The sequence below is a fragment of the Emericellopsis cladophorae genome (genome assembly GCF_022114955.1).
Source record: "Emericellopsis cladophorae strain MUM 19.33 chromosome Unknown NODE_17_length_331089_cov_116_747350, whole genome shotgun sequence".
NCBI lineage: Eukaryota > Fungi > Ascomycota > Sordariomycetes > Hypocreales > Bionectriaceae > Emericellopsis > Emericellopsis cladophorae.
Genome location: NW_026250942.1, coordinates 250,103 through 272,030, shown reverse-complemented (window position 1 = coordinate 272,030; position 21,928 = coordinate 250,103). Strand labels below are relative to the sequence as shown.

At 55.5% G+C, this 21,928-nt stretch overlaps 8 protein-coding genes across 8 annotated transcripts; 3 read left to right on the top strand and 5 right to left on the bottom strand.

The window, feature by feature from the left end:
• Positions 1-2,148: 2,148 nt before the first annotated feature.
• On the bottom strand, positions 2,149-3,747 carry J7T54_005170 (uncharacterized protein; the record flags this gene model as incomplete). The annotated part of the gene is made up of 2 exons (XM_051505914.1): positions 2,149-3,091; positions 3,158-3,747. 2 exons carry the CDS (start codon positions 3,745-3,747, stop codon positions 2,149-2,151), a joined length of 1,533 nt encoding a protein of 510 aa, XP_051362815.1.
• A 3,235-nt stretch (positions 3,748-6,982) lies between these two features.
• J7T54_005169 (uncharacterized protein) lies at positions 6,983-7,899 on the bottom strand (the record flags this gene model as incomplete). Its single annotated transcript, XM_051505913.1, has 2 exons — positions 6,983-7,608; positions 7,662-7,899. The coding sequence occupies 2 exons, from the start codon at positions 7,897-7,899 to the stop codon at positions 6,983-6,985; spliced, it is 864 nt and encodes a 287-aa protein (XP_051362814.1).
• Positions 7,900-8,351: 452 nt separating this feature from the next.
• J7T54_005168 (uncharacterized protein) lies at positions 8,352-9,189 on the bottom strand (the record flags this gene model as incomplete). The annotated part of the gene is made up of 2 exons (XM_051505912.1): positions 8,352-8,667; positions 8,720-9,189. The coding sequence occupies 2 exons, from the start codon at positions 9,187-9,189 to the stop codon at positions 8,352-8,354; spliced, it is 786 nt and encodes a 261-aa protein (XP_051362813.1).
• A 504-nt stretch (positions 9,190-9,693) lies between these two features.
• On the bottom strand, positions 9,694-10,815 carry J7T54_005167 (uncharacterized protein; the record flags this gene model as incomplete). The annotated part of the gene is made up of 1 exon (XM_051505910.1): positions 9,694-10,815. One exon carries the CDS (start codon positions 10,813-10,815, stop codon positions 9,694-9,696), a length of 1,122 nt encoding a protein of 373 aa, XP_051362812.1.
• A 1,031-nt stretch (positions 10,816-11,846) lies between these two features.
• J7T54_005166 (uncharacterized protein) lies at positions 11,847-14,333 on the top strand (the record flags this gene model as incomplete). The annotated part of the gene is made up of 1 exon (XM_051505909.1): positions 11,847-14,333. One exon carries the CDS (start codon positions 11,847-11,849, stop codon positions 14,331-14,333), a length of 2,487 nt encoding a protein of 828 aa, XP_051362811.1.
• Positions 14,334-14,642: 309 nt separating this feature from the next.
• J7T54_005165 (uncharacterized protein) lies at positions 14,643-15,752 on the top strand (the record flags this gene model as incomplete). The annotated part of the gene is made up of 1 exon (XM_051505908.1): positions 14,643-15,752. The coding sequence occupies one exon, from the start codon at positions 14,643-14,645 to the stop codon at positions 15,750-15,752; it is 1,110 nt and encodes a 369-aa protein (XP_051362810.1).
• Positions 15,753-16,040: 288 nt separating this feature from the next.
• J7T54_005164 (glucose-repressible protein-like protein) lies at positions 16,041-16,367 on the top strand (the record flags this gene model as incomplete). Its single annotated transcript, XM_051505907.1, has 3 exons — positions 16,041-16,137; positions 16,193-16,217; positions 16,280-16,367. The coding sequence occupies 3 exons, from the start codon at positions 16,041-16,043 to the stop codon at positions 16,365-16,367; spliced, it is 210 nt and encodes a 69-aa protein (XP_051362809.1).
• A 226-nt stretch (positions 16,368-16,593) lies between these two features.
• Positions 16,594-18,296, bottom strand: J7T54_005163 (uncharacterized protein; the record flags this gene model as incomplete). Its single annotated transcript, XM_051505906.1, has 2 exons — positions 16,594-18,147; positions 18,195-18,296. The coding sequence occupies 2 exons, from the start codon at positions 18,294-18,296 to the stop codon at positions 16,594-16,596; spliced, it is 1,656 nt and encodes a 551-aa protein (XP_051362808.1).
• Between the last annotated feature and the right edge of the window lie 3,632 nt (positions 18,297-21,928).

Here is a 21,928-nt window from a genome sequence, read left to right as displayed (position 1 = left end):
TTTCACTGCGAGGTCGATCTCAAGACTTAAGAATACAAGTTAGAAGGACTTTGGAGAAGGTTGAGTAGGTGAGTGTGTTATGGCAGAGAATGGTGGTTTCTGGTTTAGTTGATAGTAGCGGCGGCTTGTCTTTTATCCTCGTCTGTACGTCGTAACTCTTGGTCGACTTCATTGACTCTGCTTCACCGACGCCTCTACAGTACGTATGCCAAGATACTGGGGTTCTGTGGTTAAGATGGTTGTGAAACCACAAAATCTCCATTCTGACGCTTGATTGCCTTGGTCAAAGGGCAGCCGTCAGTCGTCCTAGATGTCACAATAGAGTTTCCCTGCACTCGCCTCCATCCAGAGTCCGACCTATGCAACTGCTCGGCTGTACGGCATAGAGTTCTTTTGCCCAGACTCTATCCTACGTACAACTAACGAAAGTAGGTGTAGCTACCTTGGACGAATACAGAAGGTCTTGCATCCTAGCATTTTGATTTGTCTAGATAGCCGTGGCACCCTCTTGGATACGAATCCTTTGGAATCCTTCCGCAAGCCTGCCCAGAATAATCCTGATCTTTATCGACTAGGTAGATGCGAATGACGTGCGCTACCAAATGCCGGGGACATGCCAAGTACTGCATAGCTAGCAGCCTCGCAAAGGTAGAAAGACGAAAATGAGCATACGATGCGATGAAGCCCCCTGAGCAGCAGGGGTCGGCAGTGCATCGACGATTGACGAAGCGTTGCAGCAACGATTTGTCACGAGTAGTCAGCTCGGGTTGCACATACCGACTAAGATAAACATGAGTGCTAAGTTTGCAGACATTAGCTTAGCTATTAGCACACTGCACCTAGGTAGCTATTGGTATTGTGTGGAGTGACACTAGTCGCTAAGGTATTTTACTAACACAATCGCTAGAATTACGACTAGACTAGGAAGCGTCCTAAGAATAGGATCTAGATAATATAAATGTTACGGTTCTACCAGTTGCTGGCGGCTGGGTACAATACCCAGCCCGGTTCCCCTAGGGACGTGACGCGTGCCCGCGAGGACGCAAAGACCTCTCAGGGTCTTCACAGGGAAGGGGACCGTAAATTCCCTCTTCCTTCTCTTTTCTTACCTTATCGTTAGATAGACTCAATCTGAGCTACCAAGTTGTTCCAACAGGGCTTAGCCCACAACATAGGTGATACACTTGGAGGTTGTGTGGCCATTCAACCAAGATGCATCTACGCTGTGTGTGGGTGTCACGTGCTGGTCACGTACACGCACAGGTACGATAGCGATAAGATAGCATTGATAACGCCGCAGCCAATCAGGCTGCGCGCACACGATCCGAGGAGCAGCCGCGCCATGCCTATTTAGGCTGGCCGACTGGCTGCCCAAGGACGTTTGAATTGATCATCCTTTTCCACCTGTTTGATCTGCCTTTAGTGCATCAATAGGGCTAGTAATAATGGCTTCTAGGCGTAATTAAGTTCGTCAATACAGGCTAGCTATATTACTATCTCTGTTATAGGCTAGGCCCAGTTAGAATGAATTAGTAGCTTAGATAAAGTCCAGCTAACGATAAAATAAAAAGGAAAGGGAAAAGTAAAGCTTACGGGCTCCGTGCTCAGGGGTACGCTACGGAGCCCGTGCGTTCTCCCAGGTACACGTGACGTGCTTCGGTGATCCGGGCTGGATCTTATACCTAGCCGCTAGCTTACTGGTGGAACCGTAACAAATATATACTCGGTTAAGACTAAATACCGCTAGGTATAATGCCTCCAAGCCTATAAGGCGGCTATTTATACGAACTAGAAAAATAAATAAATAAGAGGGTTATATGTTTCCTTCGTATATCTTATGCTCACTAATATGAGGCACCTTATTGAGCAAGTGACACGAGCTCCGACGCCACACAGCGCCCCAAATCACATTTTCAGAACCAGCTGGACAGGCGGAATGGTCGTACAAGACAACCGAAGAAAAGCAAAGCAAAGCAGCTTCGATAACAGACTGCAAGGACTGATCATTTGTTTTGCCGCAAACAGCAGTGAGAATTAAACATGTCCGGATTCTGATGACTATATTCCTATCCTCCAATCTGCGAGATCATAACCAAAAACCAAAGCTCAATACGAGTAAAGCAAACTTATCTTGCTGCAGATGACCTGCTACTTGCCATTGGACTCACTGAACGCCACAGGGGACAAAAAACTAACAGAGTCTCGCCTCTTCTTCTGCGCTGGCGTGCTACCGTTGCGAGTGGCTCTCCGCATCACCCTCTGCGGCAGTTCCTCATCTGCAGCGCTCTGCACGTCGTCGCGTGTGAGGACGTACCCGGTATATACCAGTTCTGTGGGGCATTCCTCGTTATTTGTGGCCACCACGTTCGGTACGACAAAGGCTGGCCAAACAACCCTCACAATATCATCGGCTGTCAGTGCCCCCGGCACCGTCTTGGTCTGGCCATTGGCGCTTTCCTGACGCGATGGCGCGGTCTTGACGCCATGATCCGTCGGCACGAGACCTGCAGCAACCTTTGACAGTGGCAGCCAGTCATCGAGCGCGTCCAAGACAAAGTGAGGCTTGACTCTTTCATTTAGCTTCTGCACGCGCTGCCATACGGTAGTAATCTTCCTTGTGAGATTGTCGAGCCGCGATCTGAACTGGCTCCGTTGATCAGTCGATAGCCAGCCAGCAAATGTGCTCGCCACTTCATTGACCGTGCGTTCCACACAATGCTCGCGATGCTTGTCTTGTTCTTCGGGTGCGACTTTGAGTAAAACGGCACGAACAAGCGCATCCTGGTCCGGGTTTACCGTGGGTAGTGTGTCCAAGATGTTATCGCATTCGGGCCCCAGGGGAAAGAAGGTAGACCGAAATATGTGCTTATCGAGTGCCTTCGAGTAGATGGAAAGACCCACAATGGCCCTCATGCGCTTCGCAGCAATGGAATTCGTGGTTGGCAGTGGGATCGCGCCCTGGACGGCGGAGTGGTGTTTAATTTGTTCCCAGTGCGTCTTGTCCTGCAACTGGCGGTTGTCGAGGTCGTGGCTTAGCGATGCTTTGAACACTTCTACCGCGTCTTTGAATGACGAGAGCATCATTTCCGAGCTGAGGGAATGGTTATTTATCTCCAAGTCGAGGGTCGGACGTGGAAACTTGGGGGACGAGACTTACATGTTCTCCCTCTCGCTCTCCACAGCGCCCAATGGTGTCATATACGCCTGGATTTGCGAGAGAATCTCTTCTGTCCTTGTCAATGTCCCTTTCTGGACTCGTAGTTTCTCGCCGACTGCCTGCAGCTCATTCTTCAACCTGGCTTCTTCTTTCTTTGACGCTCCCACCTGGGTCTCCAGTTCTTGAACTGCTTTGTGTAGCTCCAAGACTCGATCTTCGGACTTCTTGTTGGTTTCGACACGCTTTTTGATATCATCGTTGAGTGATTTCACCTTGTCCGTCAATTTCATAACAACTCCTTGTTCCGCGTTCAGCTTGCGATAAGCCGTGACCTTTTCCTCCATTGCTTTGCTGCAACGTCTTTCCTGTTCCCGGATCTTTTGCTCAAGCTGTCCTTTCTCCGCGCTCGATTCTGTAAAGAGCTGTGACAGCTCTTTCAAGTTTCTGCGGTAGGCAGTCTCCGTCTCGTCAAGTTGCTTCTTGAGTGTTTCATTGCCCTCAAACACAGCTTTGAGATCAGGGTAAGACTTTCCAGCACAGAATTTGCCAATCAAAGACACAAAGTCCTCAAAAGCCCCCTGCTGCTCCATGTTTCCCCCGAGTAAACTTGTTGTTGTCATCTGTCTGCTGTCCGTAATTGAAGCCATATCAAGGCTATGTAATTCCCTTTGAGGAGCACTGGCTGGATGAAGGCAAGATTTCAGAACAAGGGCAAGGCAGCAGCATTTGTTTCTTATCCGTCTCCACACCAAACAGTTTCAGTACAGCCTCATTCTTAAAATACAGCGACTCATTGGCGGGGATCTTGGTTCGGACTCTGCGTGTCGGGGCAACGGGATTGCACATTTGCATCATGCGGATGGTTTGCAAGATGCGCGAGAGACCTGGAAAGGTTGTCAAATGACCTCGTAGCCGCATTATGCATTGACACGTCTTGCATCACGTCGAATCAGAAACCAGACCATATCTAATGCATGCGTAAAGCTGTTGGTTCAAATGTTGTCTACTGATGAGATGGGACGTCTGGGCCCATGCAACCCTCACAGCGACCCCACCTACCAACAGCCAAAAGCACTCTGACGACACCATCGATCGAGTCTACCTTTATTTTCTGCTTGCTGCAAGTGACTGGTCCGCAAGTTGCCTACGGCCAAGAGACCATTCATGTACATGACTGCTATTCGATTTCCTGGCGTGGAGCCGAATACCCCATAACCCCGGGCTTCGCATCTCACCACTCGGCTAGTAAGAACCGTGGGGAACGTGGGCCGTTGCTAGATTAAAGATTGAAATGAAGCAGTGTTATAGTCTGATAACATGGGGTCTACACACACGAGGTGGCTGTGGATAAGCAGCAATTACAATACCGCCATGTGCTCTTCGCGTATATAAATTATCGAGAATGTTCGACCAGCGACCATCGATTGACCAAATACATACTTCCCGGAACACAAAAAATGGAACCCTCAGTATAGTCCTAACATGAAGACAAGAAACGAGGAAGGACGGCTTCCCGACCTGCTTCGCGGTAGCTGACGATAGTCCACAGCTGGTCAGGAGATTCGGGCATGCGAGATGAAAGAGAAGAAAGGAGGCGTTGGTTCCCATCCAAAAGGGTTTCGCGCGGCTGCGGGAGGCCGGTCAGTGGTTGCAGGCCTTGGCGCGCCGCCGTCAGGGTCGCGATCTGTGAGGGATACTCTCTCAGGAAGAACGGGAACCTGTCAGTTTGAAGATAGCTGCTCGTACCTTTGCGTGCATCTTCTTCTCTTCAATTAATCAATCGGTTCTCATCTACAAGAAGGTGCTCATAGTGCCCATGATACCTCTCTCAGGGAAGCCAAGTTTTCGTTCGAGTTTAAAAAAGTTGTCTGGTTCTCTGAATCTGGAAGCCATTGCTGACGGTCAAGAAGGTATTATTTCAACACGGACACTTTGGTCGACACAGCTGTCGCCTGCGAGGACCAGGAGCTCAAGGTGCATCGGATTGTCTTATCTGCTCACTATAAATATTTTGCCACCCAGCTCAGTAGAAAATATGGAAGGGGTTTCCCCCTCCCCCCCTCCCCACGACCCTCCATACTGCTTCATTAAGGCTAAGATGACTGAAGGAAAATAATGAGAGCAAAGTTATCATCGTCAACTTCGATTCAGGCACTTCGAAGAAATTCTTCGTTTCATGTAATCTTTTGACTCCAACAATGCCTATGTGCCGGCATGTCCACAATGGTCTTTGACGTCCCATGACTGCCCGCGTGGTTTGTCAGTCATAGATAGGCCCGTGCGAGCAATCGTCCCTACGCGCAGTTCGAAAACTCAAAACTCAAATTAAACACCACCAGTCCGCGAGACGTTCTGGAGCGCTGCAGGCTGATATTGTATCATACAAAGCTGCAGATCTGGGCGACGTCTGATTCCGTCGCGAGGCTAGGTGGACTAGAGGGCTTGGATCCTAGGTGTGACTTCGAAAACCCTGTTGAAATTTTACGCGACTCTTGTTAAGAGCATTGTCTCTGTGAAATGCGCTAGGTGAATTCTTTCTCTCAAGCACATCAGGGCGGTTCCGACCCACAGTCAAAACTGCATCGGTCAGAAAGCCGTGATGGTTTCCTAGCCTCATAGATCTCACCAAGTACATGTATTCAGCCATTAATTACAAGATGTAGCTCATTAAAACAGTTTGAATTTTTCCCTATCACCACAAACATAGGGCCATATATTTGCCCCTGAATGGCAATTTGACGACCACCCAAGAGCAGTCCCTATCCTACCACACAGGGAACGACTCCTCCATCTTAATCACAGCCCTTGAACTTTTTCAGCTGCCCAATACATATCCTGTAGAGGGCCAGAGTTGCTGGGATAGAGCAAGCAATATATGACAAGAAGAAACTCCATCTCGTGACAGCCTATCATACCTGGACCGATGCCATCGTTGCTGAGACTTCCCGCGCTGAAAGTGGTCTCAGTGGCCAAGCAGCCGTGCCTCTATCCGCTGCTTTGCATACACAGGGCGTTCCGGTCGCAAATTTTGATGATCCCCGAGTCGAAATTTCCCAGGGCCGTTCCAACGATGGTCAACAACGCTTTCTAATTCCAGGGGAGACCATCTTTGCGATTCGATATACCTAGATTCGCCTCCGGTCATTCAGGAGGAAGGCTGCCGACACCATAAAAACAGAGAAGAAGGCCCAATGGGTGTCGTATCAGAGTCTTCGTGGATATACGGCGGAATCTGGAGGTACCAACATAGATAAATCGACGTTGACTACGTGGGACCGCAGGACGACGCTGCATCCACAATGTCCGTTTGGAAGGACGTGGATGGTGAGACGCTTGTTATGCCGCGTGAAGAGTCTAAAAACTGAGGAGGGTGTATGTTGGAGGTTGCAATTTGTATGTCAGAGGATGGAGACGATGACCCCGAACCGAAGCCCGGTAGAGTGATTGCACGGAAAAAGTATATGAGATTCCAAGGCTCGAAACAAGACGGTCACACTTTGTGCTACATCAGACAATCTTTGAATAGAACCTGCAGCTGCATCTAATGGTGCTTCGGAGTAAAGATATTCTGGTCCTTAGCATATACACACACGTCACATTTCGTGCCAACCGAATGGATACGCATGGACCACCGTCTTCACAGCGTGGCCGGTGAACTCGACCAAGGTCCCATTGATGGTGGGCCATGTACGCTACACGAGCCTGTGCATGTCTACGCTCTGATCCTTGACCTCGGAGATGAGAGATGGCCTTGAGGGTGCCGAGCGTCTTTGCTAGCTCGGTGCTCTTTTCTGGTCTATCGGGCACGTCTCTTGTCTTGTGCGCTTAATCAAGGTGCTTCTCAAACCACTCGAGAGCCTGCCTTTCGGCGCGCTCCGCACACTCCATCTCGTGCTTGTCCCCTGGCCTCATCCGGATCGAGAAGCCGTGCTTCGCGCCCGGCTCAATGACCATCTCGTGGCCCTCCATCCTATCGACCAGCGCCTTGGTCTCGACGGCAGGCTTGGCGCCCACGACGGCGTCATTGTCGCCCACGGTGATAAACGTCGGGATCGTCATGGCCTCAATGTCCTTGGGGAGGTCCAGGAAGGACGGGTGCGCTGTGAAGACACAGTCGATCAATCGCTTCTTCTCCGTCTCGCCGTGTCGCGCGACGCGGTCCTCCTCCGGGTCGGCAGCGAGCAGTACGCAGTGTTTGCCGCCCCAGCAGAAGCCCGCCGCACCAATCTTGAGGTCCTTGGTGTCGAATGCCGGCGGCGACGTGCGCAGCTTTTGGATGAAACTCACGACACCCGGGTGCGTGGCGGGGATCTTGGTGTTGAGCATAAAGGGCACAGCCAGGGGTAACATGCGCAGGAAACTGATGGGTTTGGCAAGCAGAGAGAGCCACGTCGGGGCTGGCTCAACCACGTGGTCCATGTAGCCGATGACATCGGAGTGAAGCGAGTGACCTGCTCATCGTCAGCTGCTTTAGACGTCTTCCGTTGCGATATAGGATACAAACCATCCATGAAATCAGGCAGGTAGACAAGGTAGCTGCCCTTTTTGGCGTAGACGTCGCACAGCACGCGATTGTTGACAAAGACCCAGCCAAAGGCATCGGGTACGAAGACGACGATGCCTCGAGGCGTGACGCCCTCGGGAGGTCGCGCGACGTAGGTCGGCAGGCCGTGAATGGTCTCCTCTGTGCCGGTCGGTGTGTTTGGCGAGATGCCACCTCTGAAGCAATCGGGGCAGGACATAATTTTGTGAACTTGACTTGGGATGTTGTGGTGAGAGGGGATGTTGGAGGGAGGGGTCGGTTATCCCGGGTAACCAGGGTTAGGATTGTCGAAGGAGCAGATGCATGTGACATTGGGTCAAGGTTGCTGTTTCAGCAGGATACGCATTGCGAAGGAAGGGATTGGCAGCTTGCAATCGGTGAAAATGTTTGTAGATGGACCAAGAACGTGTGAGATCATGGGCACTTTTCGGAGCTGAGCCTGCGCTGAGCCGAGTTTCACGGAGTGAGTATGGAGACATGACGAGGGACGCAGGGTATGTAATTCAAGTGGACTAAGTTGGGCTCGCCCGCCACGAGGTTTCACTGATTTCATGCCCCTCGCCAAACTGCATTCGCAAAAGCTCAAAGAAAAAGAATGACCGTCGCTCACTGCCCATACCCTTGCCACGCGTATACACGTCCTCCCCATCATCAGTGCCGTCCCAGCAGCCCGCTCCTCCACACCCACAGCGCGCCATAGCCCAGCGCCCCCGTGACCGCGAGGATGACGCCCCATCGCCCGCCCGCCTCCTTGAGGATGTCCTTGTTCACGCCCTCGACGGCCTCGGCGTCGTTGGCGCGCGGAAAGGGCTCGTCGGGGATCGGCTTGTGGAGCATCGCGCAGAGCGGCGCCCAGCCCTCGGAGAGCTCCATCATGTGGAATTTGTCGGGCGGCGTCACGGACTTGACGTAGGCGTTGTGCTCGTCCATGCGTTTGTCTGTCATGGGGCCATGACGCTCCTCTTGCCTGGCACCAAGGTCAGTCACTGCCTTGCTATATCGTGGTCATCAAAACGCACTGCTCCAAGAACTGCATCACCAGCTTGGGATACCATCGCTTGCCCGGCACGGGTGCGAGGAAGACGTTGAGGAACCCTGCGCCCGCCGTCTTGGTCACTGCCTCCCAGCTCTGCCACCACCGCGCGCGGTCGCGCGTCACGGCCACCACCTGCGCGTCCGGGTACAGCTCGAGCAGCTCGTCGATGAAGATATTGCCGGGCGCGTCGGTGATGCCGACGAAGCCCTGCGTGGCCTTTCGGAGCAGCTTGAGGAGGCGCGGGCGGTCGTGGCGCGCGTCAAAGACGTCTGTCCACAGCTTGACGTACTCGTCCTCGCGCCCGAGCAGCTGCGAGCCGCCGTGCATCACGGGTCCGTCGAGCAGCTTCTCGAGGGCAAAGGCCATGGACAGGGTGCCCGTGCGCGAGTAGCCCGCCCCAATGACCTGGAGGGACCTGTTGGGGTCTGTCGGTACTGAAGCGTTGCCGCCCATGGTGTACGTGATGATGAGAAGATTGATCAATGACGAGTGGGAGAGGAAGAAAAGAGGCGAGGCGGCGACAGGAATCCGTGAATGTAACCTTGACTGATTCATTGTTCTCAGCTAGCTAGCTGCAGCTGCCCGGTCGAATCAAACAAGCTTGCGTCGCGCGTCGGGCTGCGGATCCTGCGCGACGACCACCAACATGCCGCACCGGCCAGGCAATGTTGCTTCACCAGTCCTCGTCTCACGCACGATGCGACTCCATTGCCGTGGCCGGTCCAGCCAACTGATTGAATCGCAATCACTCATCTCAAGGCGCATCCCCGGGTTCTCGCAACTGGACAAGTCCTCAACATGCAATCGCCCACATTGTGGAGAGACGGGTATCATCTCATTGACGCACACTGTTGACTATCAAAAGCAGACAATCCCCGCTGCACCGACGCCCAAGCTGCCATCCTCGCAAGAACATGACATATCCCAAGATGAGTCGAACGATCCTCGCTGCTCCTATTATCGCTTAACGTCCTCAGCGGGCAGCTCAGCAGCAAACGTCATCGCTGGCTGCGGCGGCTGCTGCTGCTGTTGCGCATTCCCCGTCTTTGGTCTGTCCGCCCACTGCTGATCCTGCTGGTATCCTGATTGATAGACCCCCCCATGCTGCTGCTGCTGCTGCTGCTGCTGCTGTGGAGTGGGCGAGCGGCTCCATTGATGGCGTGCATCGCCCATCTCAGCAGGGAGCTCCATGGGCTGCGGCGACGCCTGGCCCGGATGCATTGCCATGTGCTGCTGCGCGAACTGTGGCGGCGGCGCATACCCAGGAGACGGCGGCGGAGGAGACGATGGCCCGGGAGACGACTGCCCATGGTACTGATAGTACTGCCCAGGCGACTGGGGATAACTCCCATCCGGGGGCGGCGAGTTCTGCATGTGTGAGTAAGGAGGCGCCGAGGGCGAGCGTTGGTACGGCAGACGAGGCGAAAGCAAGGGCCCAGTCCCCTCGGCATCCGCGCCAGAGCCCTTGGACCGATCGTTGGGGTTCACCGTCTTGAGCTTGCCATCAGCGGTCATCATGGCCTGCAGCGTGCCGGCGTCGAGCAGCTCGGCCTTGCGGATGATCCTGTCGACCATCTCCTTGCTGGCCGCCTTGAGCTGCGACTTGACAAAGGACACGAGGCTGATGTTGCACTTGATCTCAATGTCCTCGCGCAGGTAGAGACCCTCGGCGGGGATGGCCAGTGCGGCTTGACCCAGCTCGCGCTGCTCGGGGGGCTCAAAGCCAGGCTGGTTGCCGCCCACGCGGTAGCGGATGCGAATGTCAATGCCGAGGATGGCGTAGATGTGTGTCTGCAGACCCCAGGGCATGTCGTGGAAACATCCCTGAAACGTCGTCTCCTTGCTGCCGGCCCTGCCCATCCCCGGCAGGACCTGCACGCGCTCCGTGATCTCGTACCAGGTGCTGTAGTACTCATCGGCGGTGGCTGTCTGGGGCGCGGGGATGGCTTTGTGGCGGAGGACGAGGGGGTTGAGGGTGATGACCTCGGAGTGGGAGTGCAGAATGTCGAGCGCGAGCTGGCGTGGGATGAAGCCCGGAATGGGCGTGATGACGGTGAAGGTCTCCTTTTTGCGGAGCATGGCGTCTCTTGTCGGGCGCAGGCGCGCTATTTGCAGGGTGTCTGTCTGTCTGTCTGTCTGTCTGTCTATCCGTCTGACTGACTGACTGTGCCGACTCCTGAGATGGAAGACTGTCGTAGAACAACCAATGCTGATGACTCGACTCACTCGCCTTCACACTCGCCCTGCTGGCTGGCTGACTGACTGACTGACTGACTGACCGAGTCGCAGAGAGTCGCTGTGCGCGACGATCTCACGGATTGAAGTGAAGGGAGAAGAGAAGAAGAACGGCCGCCGTTGGCGTCTTGTGGCTGGATAAGGTAAGATTAAGCCCTGTCCCGTCCGTCGGGAGTCCATGTCAGCTCATACCTACTTAACCAGCATAGCACGCTACCTGATTGATTGCTGGTGCTGCATGCCCCATGTCAGACTGACGGTGCCAACGCCAGTGCCACGAGCGAGTCCGCCTTGTGGGCTGCATTGCTGGGGCGGCACTTGCGTCGATTGGCGCGAGCGACTTTTAACATTATTCCATTAACGCAAAGTAGACAGTGGCGCCCCTCGTGCCGTGCGAGGCCGTGCGGCGCAGTCTCCATCGTGGGCTGCCTCCACCATGAGCCAATTCGTCCTGGCTTCAAATAGTGCCAGAGATGCATCTTGGCGATGCCGACGGGCGAATGAGCACCGGGCAGGGGACCTGCAGGGACTATTCAGCTCCTGGCGCCGAGACTTGCATCCCGCACCTCTGAATCTCTGACACGCACGTAAGCGCAGGCTCCAAACTTGGCTCCAAGGCCGTATGCAAGTCTAAAAGGGCCCCCTCCATCCAAGGCAATGCCGTTTCACAATGTACAAGTAGAGAGGGCTTGCTTCGTGGGCTGGGGCGAGTCAGCAAATCTTTGCTTCGATATGAAAGGCAGTGGGCGCGTCTTTGTTGCGTCTTCAACCGACTGACAAAGAGGCTGCTTCGTCTGCTTCATACTGCTTGGTCTCATCATCATCATCATCATCTTCTTCTTCTTCTTCTTCTTCTTCATCACACCAACAACACAATGAGCACGCTCGCGCCCACCTCGATCATTCCGTCGCGCCTCCGCAATCGGTCGCGCAGCCGTTCGGTGGCCGAACCATTGCCCTCACCATCGTCGACCGCCGACGTGCCAGCACAGCACAACATCATCCACTTCCCGCGCGTGTACGAGCAAGCATGGGGCGGCTACCACGCCCAGTCCGCCGTCCCCGGTCTGAGCGACTCGCGGACCGACCTCGAGCGCGCCCAGATCTTCCTCCTGCGCTTCACCCAGCTCTCGCCCGACCGCGCCCTCCAAGCCGCCCTCATGGAGATTGTCGTCGACCGGGACAGGTATGTGACCGTCTACGCCCTCGCCGACGCCGTGCGGATGCGTATCTTTGGCGGACGTCATCAGAGCTTCGAGGTCACGCCCCTGTTACAGGCCATGCGCTTCATGCTCATCAAGGCGGGCATCACAGACTGCGCCGACCCGAACACGCGTCCTGTCGTCGACTTTTTCTTCGACCCGACGATGGCCAGAAACCAGGCCATCCTCCCAACCGACGCTGTGACGCTGCCCTATCCTGCTGCCCGGCTCAAGGTGTGCATCGTCGGTGGTGGGCCTACCGCGCTGGCGTCCGCCATCTCCCTCGCGGAAAAGGGCAAAGGACAGGTAGAGGTGCACATGTACGAGCGTCGATGGGTGAGCACGCAAGAGGGAGGACGGGTTGGATACCCCCCAACGGCCAAGAGGCGAGACCAGGTAGTGACGCTACAGGAATCCGTGACCGACCTCATAACACCGCGCACGCGCACCGCGCTCTTCCAGAATCGCCCAGAAAAGGTGTGGCCTGGCTCGGCCAACATCCAGATCCGCAAGGTCGAGGACCGTCTGCTCGCGCGCTGCCACGACGACGAGTTCCGCGGCCTCATCCATCTCTACGCCCAAGGTCTGACGCGCGAGACGCTGTACCAAGCAGACGACTTCCACGTCCTCCTCGGCGCGGACGGCGCTGCGTCCTGGGTGCGCAAATCCTACTTTCACGGCTACGAGAACGAGCGAGGGAAAAGCTACGCTCTCGGTCTGGCGTTTGATCGGCCCGCCGGTCTGCCCTGGTCCCAACCTCTCAACGTCTTCCTCACCCTCGGCCAGACGCGCTACCTGCTCAACGCAAGTGACCACGATGGACGGGGCTACCTCAACATGCAGCTCACAGAGGCCGAGTGGCACGAGATGGTGTCCGTCGACGGCACGCCCGTCACCTTTGGTCGACCGGGCTGTCTCCCCGCCGAGGACGGCAGCCTTCCCGCTGGTTTCGAGCCGGGCCAGCTCTTTCGCCCGTCGACGGATCGGCAGAGTCCCCTCTGGCAGTCCATCGAGGACGGCCTCAAGCTGTTTGGCTTCAAGGAGAGCGAGGTCATCAACGTCGTGCGCATCCTCATTGTCGTCCAGGCCGTGGGGGAAGGCGTGCAGTATCTGCCCCACGGCGAGACACCCTCGTTACGGCGACCGCATGCTCTCGTCGCGGTGGCGGGCGACGCTGCCATGACGGTGCACTTTTGGCCCGGCCGTGGGCTGAACAGTGGCATCAAGTCTGGCATGGCACTCGGTGACGAGCTCGTCCACGCGCTAGACACGGGGCGTTTCGTGGGCTTGGGACTGGACTCGATGAAGGAGTACAATGACTTCATCATGAAGCTCCAGGGACGCGAGCACGACAAGCGCAGCATCCCCATCCTCAACCAGTCTGGCGCCCCCGAGACGCTGGGCTGGCTGCTCGACAAGGCCGGCGCCGTGCCCGACCAGGTGGCGGTCGAGTGGCTCGTCGGTGCCATGGTGCAGATTGCGAGTCGTCTCGAGACACGGCGCGACTGGCCGTTTGAGGTGGTCCCCAACATTGCGCCGCAGATCCGCATCGTGCTGCGGCAGCTGCGGGCGCGGACGCTGCGAGAGATGGCGGTGAGTTTCCCCTGGCCGACGAGGGAGATGGGCGGGGCCGAGGTGTTGCCTTTGCGGTCGATGAAGGTGGAAGAGAAGCAGAGGTGGATGCAAGGGCTGTGGAAGATGATGACGATGCGGGATGAGGGGGGCGCCAAGGACAAGGAGAACGCGGCTAAACTGGCGGCGGCAGCGAGACTGGGGGAGGCACCGTCGACGTCAAGATTTGAGGCGCCAAAGTCCAATGGCGACAGCAATAAACGCAACTCGTTGCAGGTTCCCGGTCAGGTGCCTGGTCAGGCTCCTGGTGGTGGTGGTGGTGGTGATGGTGGTCTGGACAGGGGGTTGAAGAGGAGTGGCGCCATGTCCATCAGGTCGCCCGGCGGCGCGGGTGGTGTGGAAGGGAGAAGGGGTCGAGCGAGTTCGATCACGTCCGAGGTGTCGGCCTTGAGTACTAGTAGAGAGCCCAGTCCGGCGTCGTCGGGCGAGATTGGGCTGGTGCGGTTGATGAGCACGAGGAAGCCTGGCAAGGCGGTGTTTGACGACGCATTGTCGCTGGCGCTGTTTAGGCTGGATGAGGACCGTTGAGTGGCGGCTTGGAGTATCTAGCATATTGGTTGTCTGTCGTTTGGCGACGTGGGAGCATGGCGAGGGTCTTTGTGCTGAATTTGTCATATATCGACCTGTTTAGGCTCAGATTGTCCTTTGAAGCCCTGGATGCAAGGTCTCAGCGTCAGATACCTTATCCACGCTGCCTAGCAAACTCTCAGGAGCAAGTAAATAAAGTTCGAGCTCTGCCTCACAAAACTGGTAGAGACCACGTCGCCCTCATGGCGATTAAATCCCACCTCAAACCATCTCCATCCCATCATCGTTCTGGCCACTCTCCCGATCGCAATGGCTTCCTCGTCCTCGTCCATCGCCATCGGCTGCTTCCTCCTAGCGACAGCCTTCGGGCACTGGTCACTCGCCTGTCGACGCACCTGGGCTGGACGATATCTCGACACGGCGACCATCATGGCGCTTTCCATGTATGGCATCTCACACGCCAGTTCATTGGCCTCCATCTACGCGGCGCAAGGCACCTACCAAGTGACCATGATATGGTTCGTCCCGTACACTGTCCGTCGACTCCTCGTCGACTATCCACCACTCGACAAGCTAGGCTCACCTATACCAAGTTGGTCTTTCTACGAGGCATACAAAGTCTGGTGCAATCCGCGCGACGTGCCCGGCCCGAAAATGGATCTCTTTCGCGGCAAGCGATCCTCCAAAGGCAAGCATTTCGTCCACATGCTGCTCATGATCACCATCCGGTACCTCGCCACCGCATTCATCATCCCAATCTTCGCAAACATTTTCATCGGCCCATTCTACTTGTCAGACTTCACCGTGGACAAGAGGTTCCCACGTCTCTTTGACCTCACCGTACTCGACATTGCCAAGAGAGCCTACCTCGTCTTCGACTGGTTCTGGTTCTGCTACAACAGCCTCTGCATCTTCCACCACGTTCTCTCCATCCTCCACGTCTGTATTTTCCGCCTCGACGAGCCAGAGGAGTGGCCGCCTCTCTTTGGCAGCTTGCGCAATGCAGACAGCCTACGTAGGTTCTGGGGCACGTTCTGGCACAACCTGCTCTCGCCGACGTACATTGCCCTCGCCACGTATATGGCGCGTGAGGTGCTCCTGCTGCCGCAAGGGGCCCGCGTGACCAAAATCTTTGTCGTGGCGTGCGTGTACACGGCCGCCGCCATTCTTCACGGTCTCATCGCGTGGCTCGACGGCGATTTGAGTCCATGGAACTTTGCAGCCTATTACGTTGTGCAGTTTCTGGGGACTGCGGCGGAGGCGGCCGTCATGGGGCGTAGGAATCCGCATGGGCCATTGCGCATCGCGAGGGGCGTGGCTGGGAGGCTCTGCGTCGTGGTCTGGTTCCTCGTCACGACATCGCCCTTGATCTTTTCGCAGATGGCGTCAGCCGGGGCACCGCCACGTACGGGTACATGAATGATACAATGGTGGAGCAAGATCAGCAAGACATATCTAGTTACGTCCGTATATCGGTATCACTTGCACGTTCATGTCTCAGCCGGAAAGATTCGTGCATAAACCAAGATTTCCGTGTTTGCCTATCCTGGAAGGACCCTGGAAATGACTGCACTGACGTCATGCTCCTTTGCTATAAAATCGGCCCCACGCGCCTTGAATCCCACATTCCTTTTTTAGTATCAACAACTTCTACAATTCCACCTGTCTGTTGCCAAGAGTCAATCACCAGTTTCACTTACCCTCACAATGAACTCTCTCAAGAACGCTGGCCACGCCATCTCCGAAAAGACCCAGGAGGTCGCCCATGGCGGCAGTTACCAGGCCAACAAGACAGTTGCCAAAGGTACCTCACGTCGAGCCATCTAATGTGTCTGGCGATACTAACAGAACATGAATAGACCGCAATGCGCCAATCGGCACTCGGTACGTTTACACGGACCAACCACAGCAAGATTTGTGGAATTGCCAGACTAACATCTCGCTAGCCTGAGCGCTGCCAAGGACGCTGTCGGCGACAAGGCCAAGGAGCAGCACCACGGTGCCAAGGGACGCAGCCACAGGGAGCTTATCTAAGGTCGAGGAGAGAGGCTTGTGTTGGAATTTATCGTATGCCCTACAATACCCCTATAATGCAGCGTGCAAATAGATAGTTATCATCTCCTGTGCGTGTTGACTGTTATGTCTGTATGTGATGTGCACCCATCAACACGAATACTAGTCCATTGGTATGAAAAGATCTGATCCTTGATATTGAAAGAATAAAGACAGAGGTATCATAAGAATTAGCTTCAAAAATCCATCAGACCACCAGCGTGCCCTGACCATCACCCAACAGCTCGTCATACCACGGCGTACTGCCCTTCTGACAGACGCCATCCCACCCAATGGCCTCCACCACAGCCTGACTGCCTGGCTTGAACACGGTCACAGATTCCTCTTGCGGCGCCACATACTTCACTCCATCCTCCATCTCCAGCAGCGTCCGCTCCCCCTTCTTGCGCACGGCGAGACTGTACGTGATCAGCTCCCGCAGCATGGGGTAGAACCACATTCGATGCCACCAGTGCTTCAGCCGCCAGGGTTTCAGACTATTCTTGTACGCATTGTGATGTATACCCACGGGCGTTACGCCAAAAAAAAAGTCAGAGTAGAGCGGTTTCAGGCCCCATTTCAAGCCGGCCAGGGGACCCTCCTTGAGTTCCAGCGCCGCATCGAGCTCCGGTGGGAGGCTCGTCAGACGCACACGATCGCGCACGCCCGCTTGGTACGATCTCACTGCGAGCGCGGGCTTGTCATCAAACTTGACAAAGCCCCCATCGTCCTCGGACGAGCACGTCGGTGGGATGGTGGTAAAATTATAGTCAAGGCCAATGCCAAACTCGAAGCGCTCACCTCGTAACGCTGCAGCGGCAATGCTGTTCACATGGCCATGTCGGATCGACTCGGGGCTCGTCGCCACGCTGCCGTTCCATGTTGATGCCAGTTCCCGTGTCCACGCCCGCCACGCTTCCTGGTCGCCCTGCACTTCGGCCAAGAGTGCCTGGTCACTCCACAGCTGGCGCCCAGCACGCGCGACGTCGTCCACCTTGACCTGCGCTCGACGCAGAGCTGCGCGCATAGCGCCCATTGTGCCCATGATCATGCCGCTGTTGACGCAGCGCGGTCGGATCCGAGCGAAGCGATGCGACGAGTCGAAGATGGCGAATTGGAACTTGTCCGTCTGGTCACCGTAGAGATCAACCGGCATGGGCGACTGTGGCCACAGGTCGTAATGGGGGTTCGAGCCGGACTCGGCACCGGGTTGGCAGTCCTTGGCGCCCGTGACAATGATGGACTGGCGCGGTGGATCGAGAGGAAAGTCCGCGTGCAAGGCGTTGGACGCTTCCCAAAGACGGCGATTGCGCTCATCGGCTTCGCGATTTAGTTGGTGATACCGCTGGATCAGAGCAGACGGGGGCAGCTGGAACCAAATGTCATAGGCGTCGACCATGAGGGCGAGGTCGTCCTCGTGCGCATCCTCGCTGCTCGTCAGCAATTCCTCAATGACCGCCAGGAGACTCTCCAGCTTGGCAATATGGCTGCCCCCAAAGTGCCAACCCCTGCGGTTGAACTCGCCGTCCCAGTTCAGCAGCGTCGGCAGAGGGTACCCCAGAGCGACGGACGACATGATCGCCTTGCAGAGGTTGATGTTGGGCCCGTCGGCAGGCATGAAGACACGTAGTCGCTTTTCTTGGGATGTCGCATTTTGAATTTTTGGCGTGTCGAGGCCCTCGAGATGGGATGGTGAGAGGGTGAATTTGTTGTCGTAGTTGAGGTGATAGAAACCTCCTCCCGCAGAGTCGCGTGTGTGCCGCTTTCCGTGTCAGGGTCCAAAACACACACGGGCGAGGGAATGCTTACCGGAAATGAGTAAAAGAAAGTCGCCAGAGTCGTAAAGAGCATCGCAATTCCAAACACCTTGCCCACTCGCCCGAGACGACCACTGAGAACACCCAGGTTCATGATCTTTGTGTCTGCCCGGACGGCAGACTGATGCAGTGGGATGACAACGACCGGATCCTTGGTGTTAGTCCACCTCGATTACCCACTGCAAGCCCGAGCTATTGTTGTTCTGCTCACATGCAATGCCTGAGCAGCGCAATGCGAGCATGGTGTTGTGCAACCGTCATGTAATACACCTCGTGATGGCATGTGTCTTGGACTCTTGGCGTACATTCAACTGCCTGGCCAAATGTGGAGTCAGATTAGGCATCGTGCCGAGTCGCTGCAACCTCATTCGTCCGTGGCCAGAATTGAAATGCAAATCACGGTAGTCTCAGCCCATGAAGTCGAGGATCACGTCGCTACCAGTCGTCTTCGACAGTCAATCACTATCCCGCCTCGGACACGTGGGGCAACTAGTACTACTAGTACTATGCGCCAAGGTGAACCGGCGCCGTGAACGATGAATGGATGCCGATGGTGCTATTAGTGTGTCGACCCATACATGTCAGATGGCATCCATCCCCAGCAATGGTCTAGCTAGGTACCATGTCGGCTTCTCAAACACGGTCATGCGGCAACCTTTGACGGGCGTAGATCATCAACAGGCTCTTCCCTGAGCTCTGAGTCGGAAGTGCTCGCCATAGAAGGCGAGCTCTTGCTCACTTCGCCCTCGCGCTAGCCGCTGGCAAAAGCCTCAACCATTTGCCGCAGGAGTCAGGTCTTCCAGACAGCTGAGCCTCGTCATTTTGTCCCAAGAGAACCTGCCCGAGCAACCCGCACGTCATGAAGCACCAAGAGGCCTCAATCGGTCGCCATCTCCGCATCGTGTTGGCATATTGCCTGATCGGTAAGTGTCGACGGTTTCATTGACAGGCGGGTGGCCTGAGCTGACTCTCGTCAGGTTTCGCGAATACGGTTCTCCCAAGCGTGGTCCACTCGAGCTCATATCTGATCGTTCCGTACTCGAGGCCTGTAGTGCTCGTCATTCGAATCCTTCCAGCAATCCTGACAACATTGGCGCTGCCGCACCTCATGCACGGTACTGCAGACAGACAGCGACCACTGGTGCTATGTATCGGTTGGACGTTCAGTGCGTTTCTGACTTGGATCTCGCCCCCCAATGTGTCGCCCAATGTGCGCGTCTTCGCTGTGGTTCTGGCCTCGGTGTCCGCCGCGGCAGGCGACGTATCTTGGCTAGGCTTACTGCGGTATTACGGCAAGCACGGCCTCGTCGGATGGGGAATTGGAACTGGCCTGGGAGGACTGGCCACGGCAGTGTTATCGTACTATCTGACCGTTCACTTGAATGGTGAGATACGTCAAGGCCTGGTGTATAGCTGGTACCTTGTGCCCATGCTGGTCGGCGCGCACTACCTGATCCTGCCACGCGCAATGCCAGATGCTGCAACGTTGAAGGATGAAGAGAGAGCAAAGTGTCAAATCGAGCTGGACATCCAAAGCAACACCTTGAACGATCCGTTGCTCGTCGAAAACGAGCCAACCGGCAAGTCCTTGCTTGAGCTAGCGCAATGGAACCTGGAGGTGTTGTCAACTCTGGGAAAGTTATGCATTTTGCCGCTGGCGCTAGCTTTTATTGGTTCCGGTGTCGTTTTCCCCGGCTTCAGTCGGGCGATGGCAATGGAAGCATCTTTTGACACGTATGCTACCTATCTAGCGGCAGTTGGTGCAGCGTTCCAAACGGGTGACCTGTTAGCACGATCGAGCGCGTTGCTGATCAAGTCACCAGGCAAGCAGCACGTCTGGCTCGCCTTGCCTGTGACGGTAGCATTCCTGGTGGCCAAGGCAGCATTTGTCTTGACTCTACCGGGCGCTGTGGTGTATGCTGCCCTTTTCCTCGCAGGACTCGCTGTAGGCACAACATACATGTCGACGTGGTCGACAGCGTTGGGAATAACTGCAAAAGAAGCGGGTGGGAGCCAGCAAGTCATCCTAGGCGCGATAGGCGTGGGCGAGCCGGTGGGACAGCTTATTGGCGGGTTGCTTGGTGCGGCTCTCGAGGGGTTGATGTGTGGCTATGGTCGGGGAGGTAGATGGTGCGGTTCAACGAGGTGAGAGATCTGGTCAGAGCTATCAGCCAAGGTCTGAAAAGCTTGATTCTCGTTGCATGGCGTCTCTGATATTGAGACACGGCGGTCACTCACTCTGGGCAATAAGGCCTCTCACACCGGCTTCGTTGGTGACATTCTGCACATGCGTCGCGCGACCTCTCACTCGATTAGGGTTCTTTGGCGAGGATGGACCATTCAGGGTCTGCACAACGTTTTCAAGGGGTTTCCATAGCTTGACGGGGAAGTAACATTTTTGTCGTCAGGTGGCGTGCTGGGCCCCGAGTCCCGACTGGCTGGACAACCGATTACTTAATCGAGGGAAACTTTAGGTGCATGCCGCACATGTTTGCCTTCTCACATCGACCGGAGGCCCCAAAGGAAAGTAGAAGTGGACATGGTGACGATGGATCTTTTGCTGAGACCGGTGTCAAGGGCAAGAAAGCCGCGAGGCAGGAAAGAGTTCAAGTCCAGTGTGGGGTCACGTGCAGACATGCCTCCTTGCTCCAGTCCCCACCAACTTCCAAGCGTGACGACTTGGCGTCCTTCAGCATTCACTCACAACCAACAAGCCGCTGAAAACTAGGATGCCACGTGCTCGACAACAAATCTACATTTCGAATTTACCATCTGTGAGTCATTCAATTGTCTATTTTCCCGACAGAATATCCGGTACAGGCAGTTCCATCTTCCAGAACTTGCCCGCACGTGCATAAGCCAGAGCCAATCCGCGTTGCGCAATGCCGCATCCGTTGTACGCTAGTCTGACACATACAACACCAGGAGTCTTCTCCTTGCAAATCTCGCTGCGCTGGGATCAAGGCAGCTAGAGAAGCGTCAAGAAGGAATTGGCACCATGTAGACGGTGAACGGCGGATGCTCCGCGCGTTTATGCCATCTCCATTGCCCATGGCGCTGGGTGGGGCAGATGATGGCCGAGAGTGATCACACGTCGTCCCCAAGGAGAATAACACACTTTGAAGTTTGAACCTCGAAGACAAGCTTAGCTATCCGTGGATCGTACCTCAAACCAGAAAAAGAATGTAATAAAGAAAAGCTGCACGATAGTGGGTCACTTGATTGTTGACATACCCGAGATTCCGAGCCTGGGTCGACGCAACCGATGATACCCAAGAGCCAAGCATCGGTCGTGGCTCTTCAAGATGGGGAGCCAACATAATTAGGCGACTTACTTCAGCCGCACCGGAGATACAGAGCCTGTAGCTTGTGCTGGTCGACGCACTGATTCATTCATGCTCATTTACGACGGATGCCACATGCAGCGTCCGGAGCTGAAGTCTGGACTCTGGACTCTCAAGTCCCATCCGTCGCTTTTTCATTTGCAGACACATCCGACACTTGCACCCGGCTTCCTACATCAGCCGACGGGTCTTGACGCACGGCCCATCAAGGCTCTGGAGCAGATGTCAGGCCACAAGAGCAGAGCAAAAGACGCTCGGGTTGTTGAGAACCCGTTTACCCCAGACGCTACCCCCCACATCTTTAGCGAGCGTACGACCCGCCCCCGACCTTTCCCCAAGCCAAGGTCCAATGGCTATCCTCGATTCATCTGTTTGGCCCACC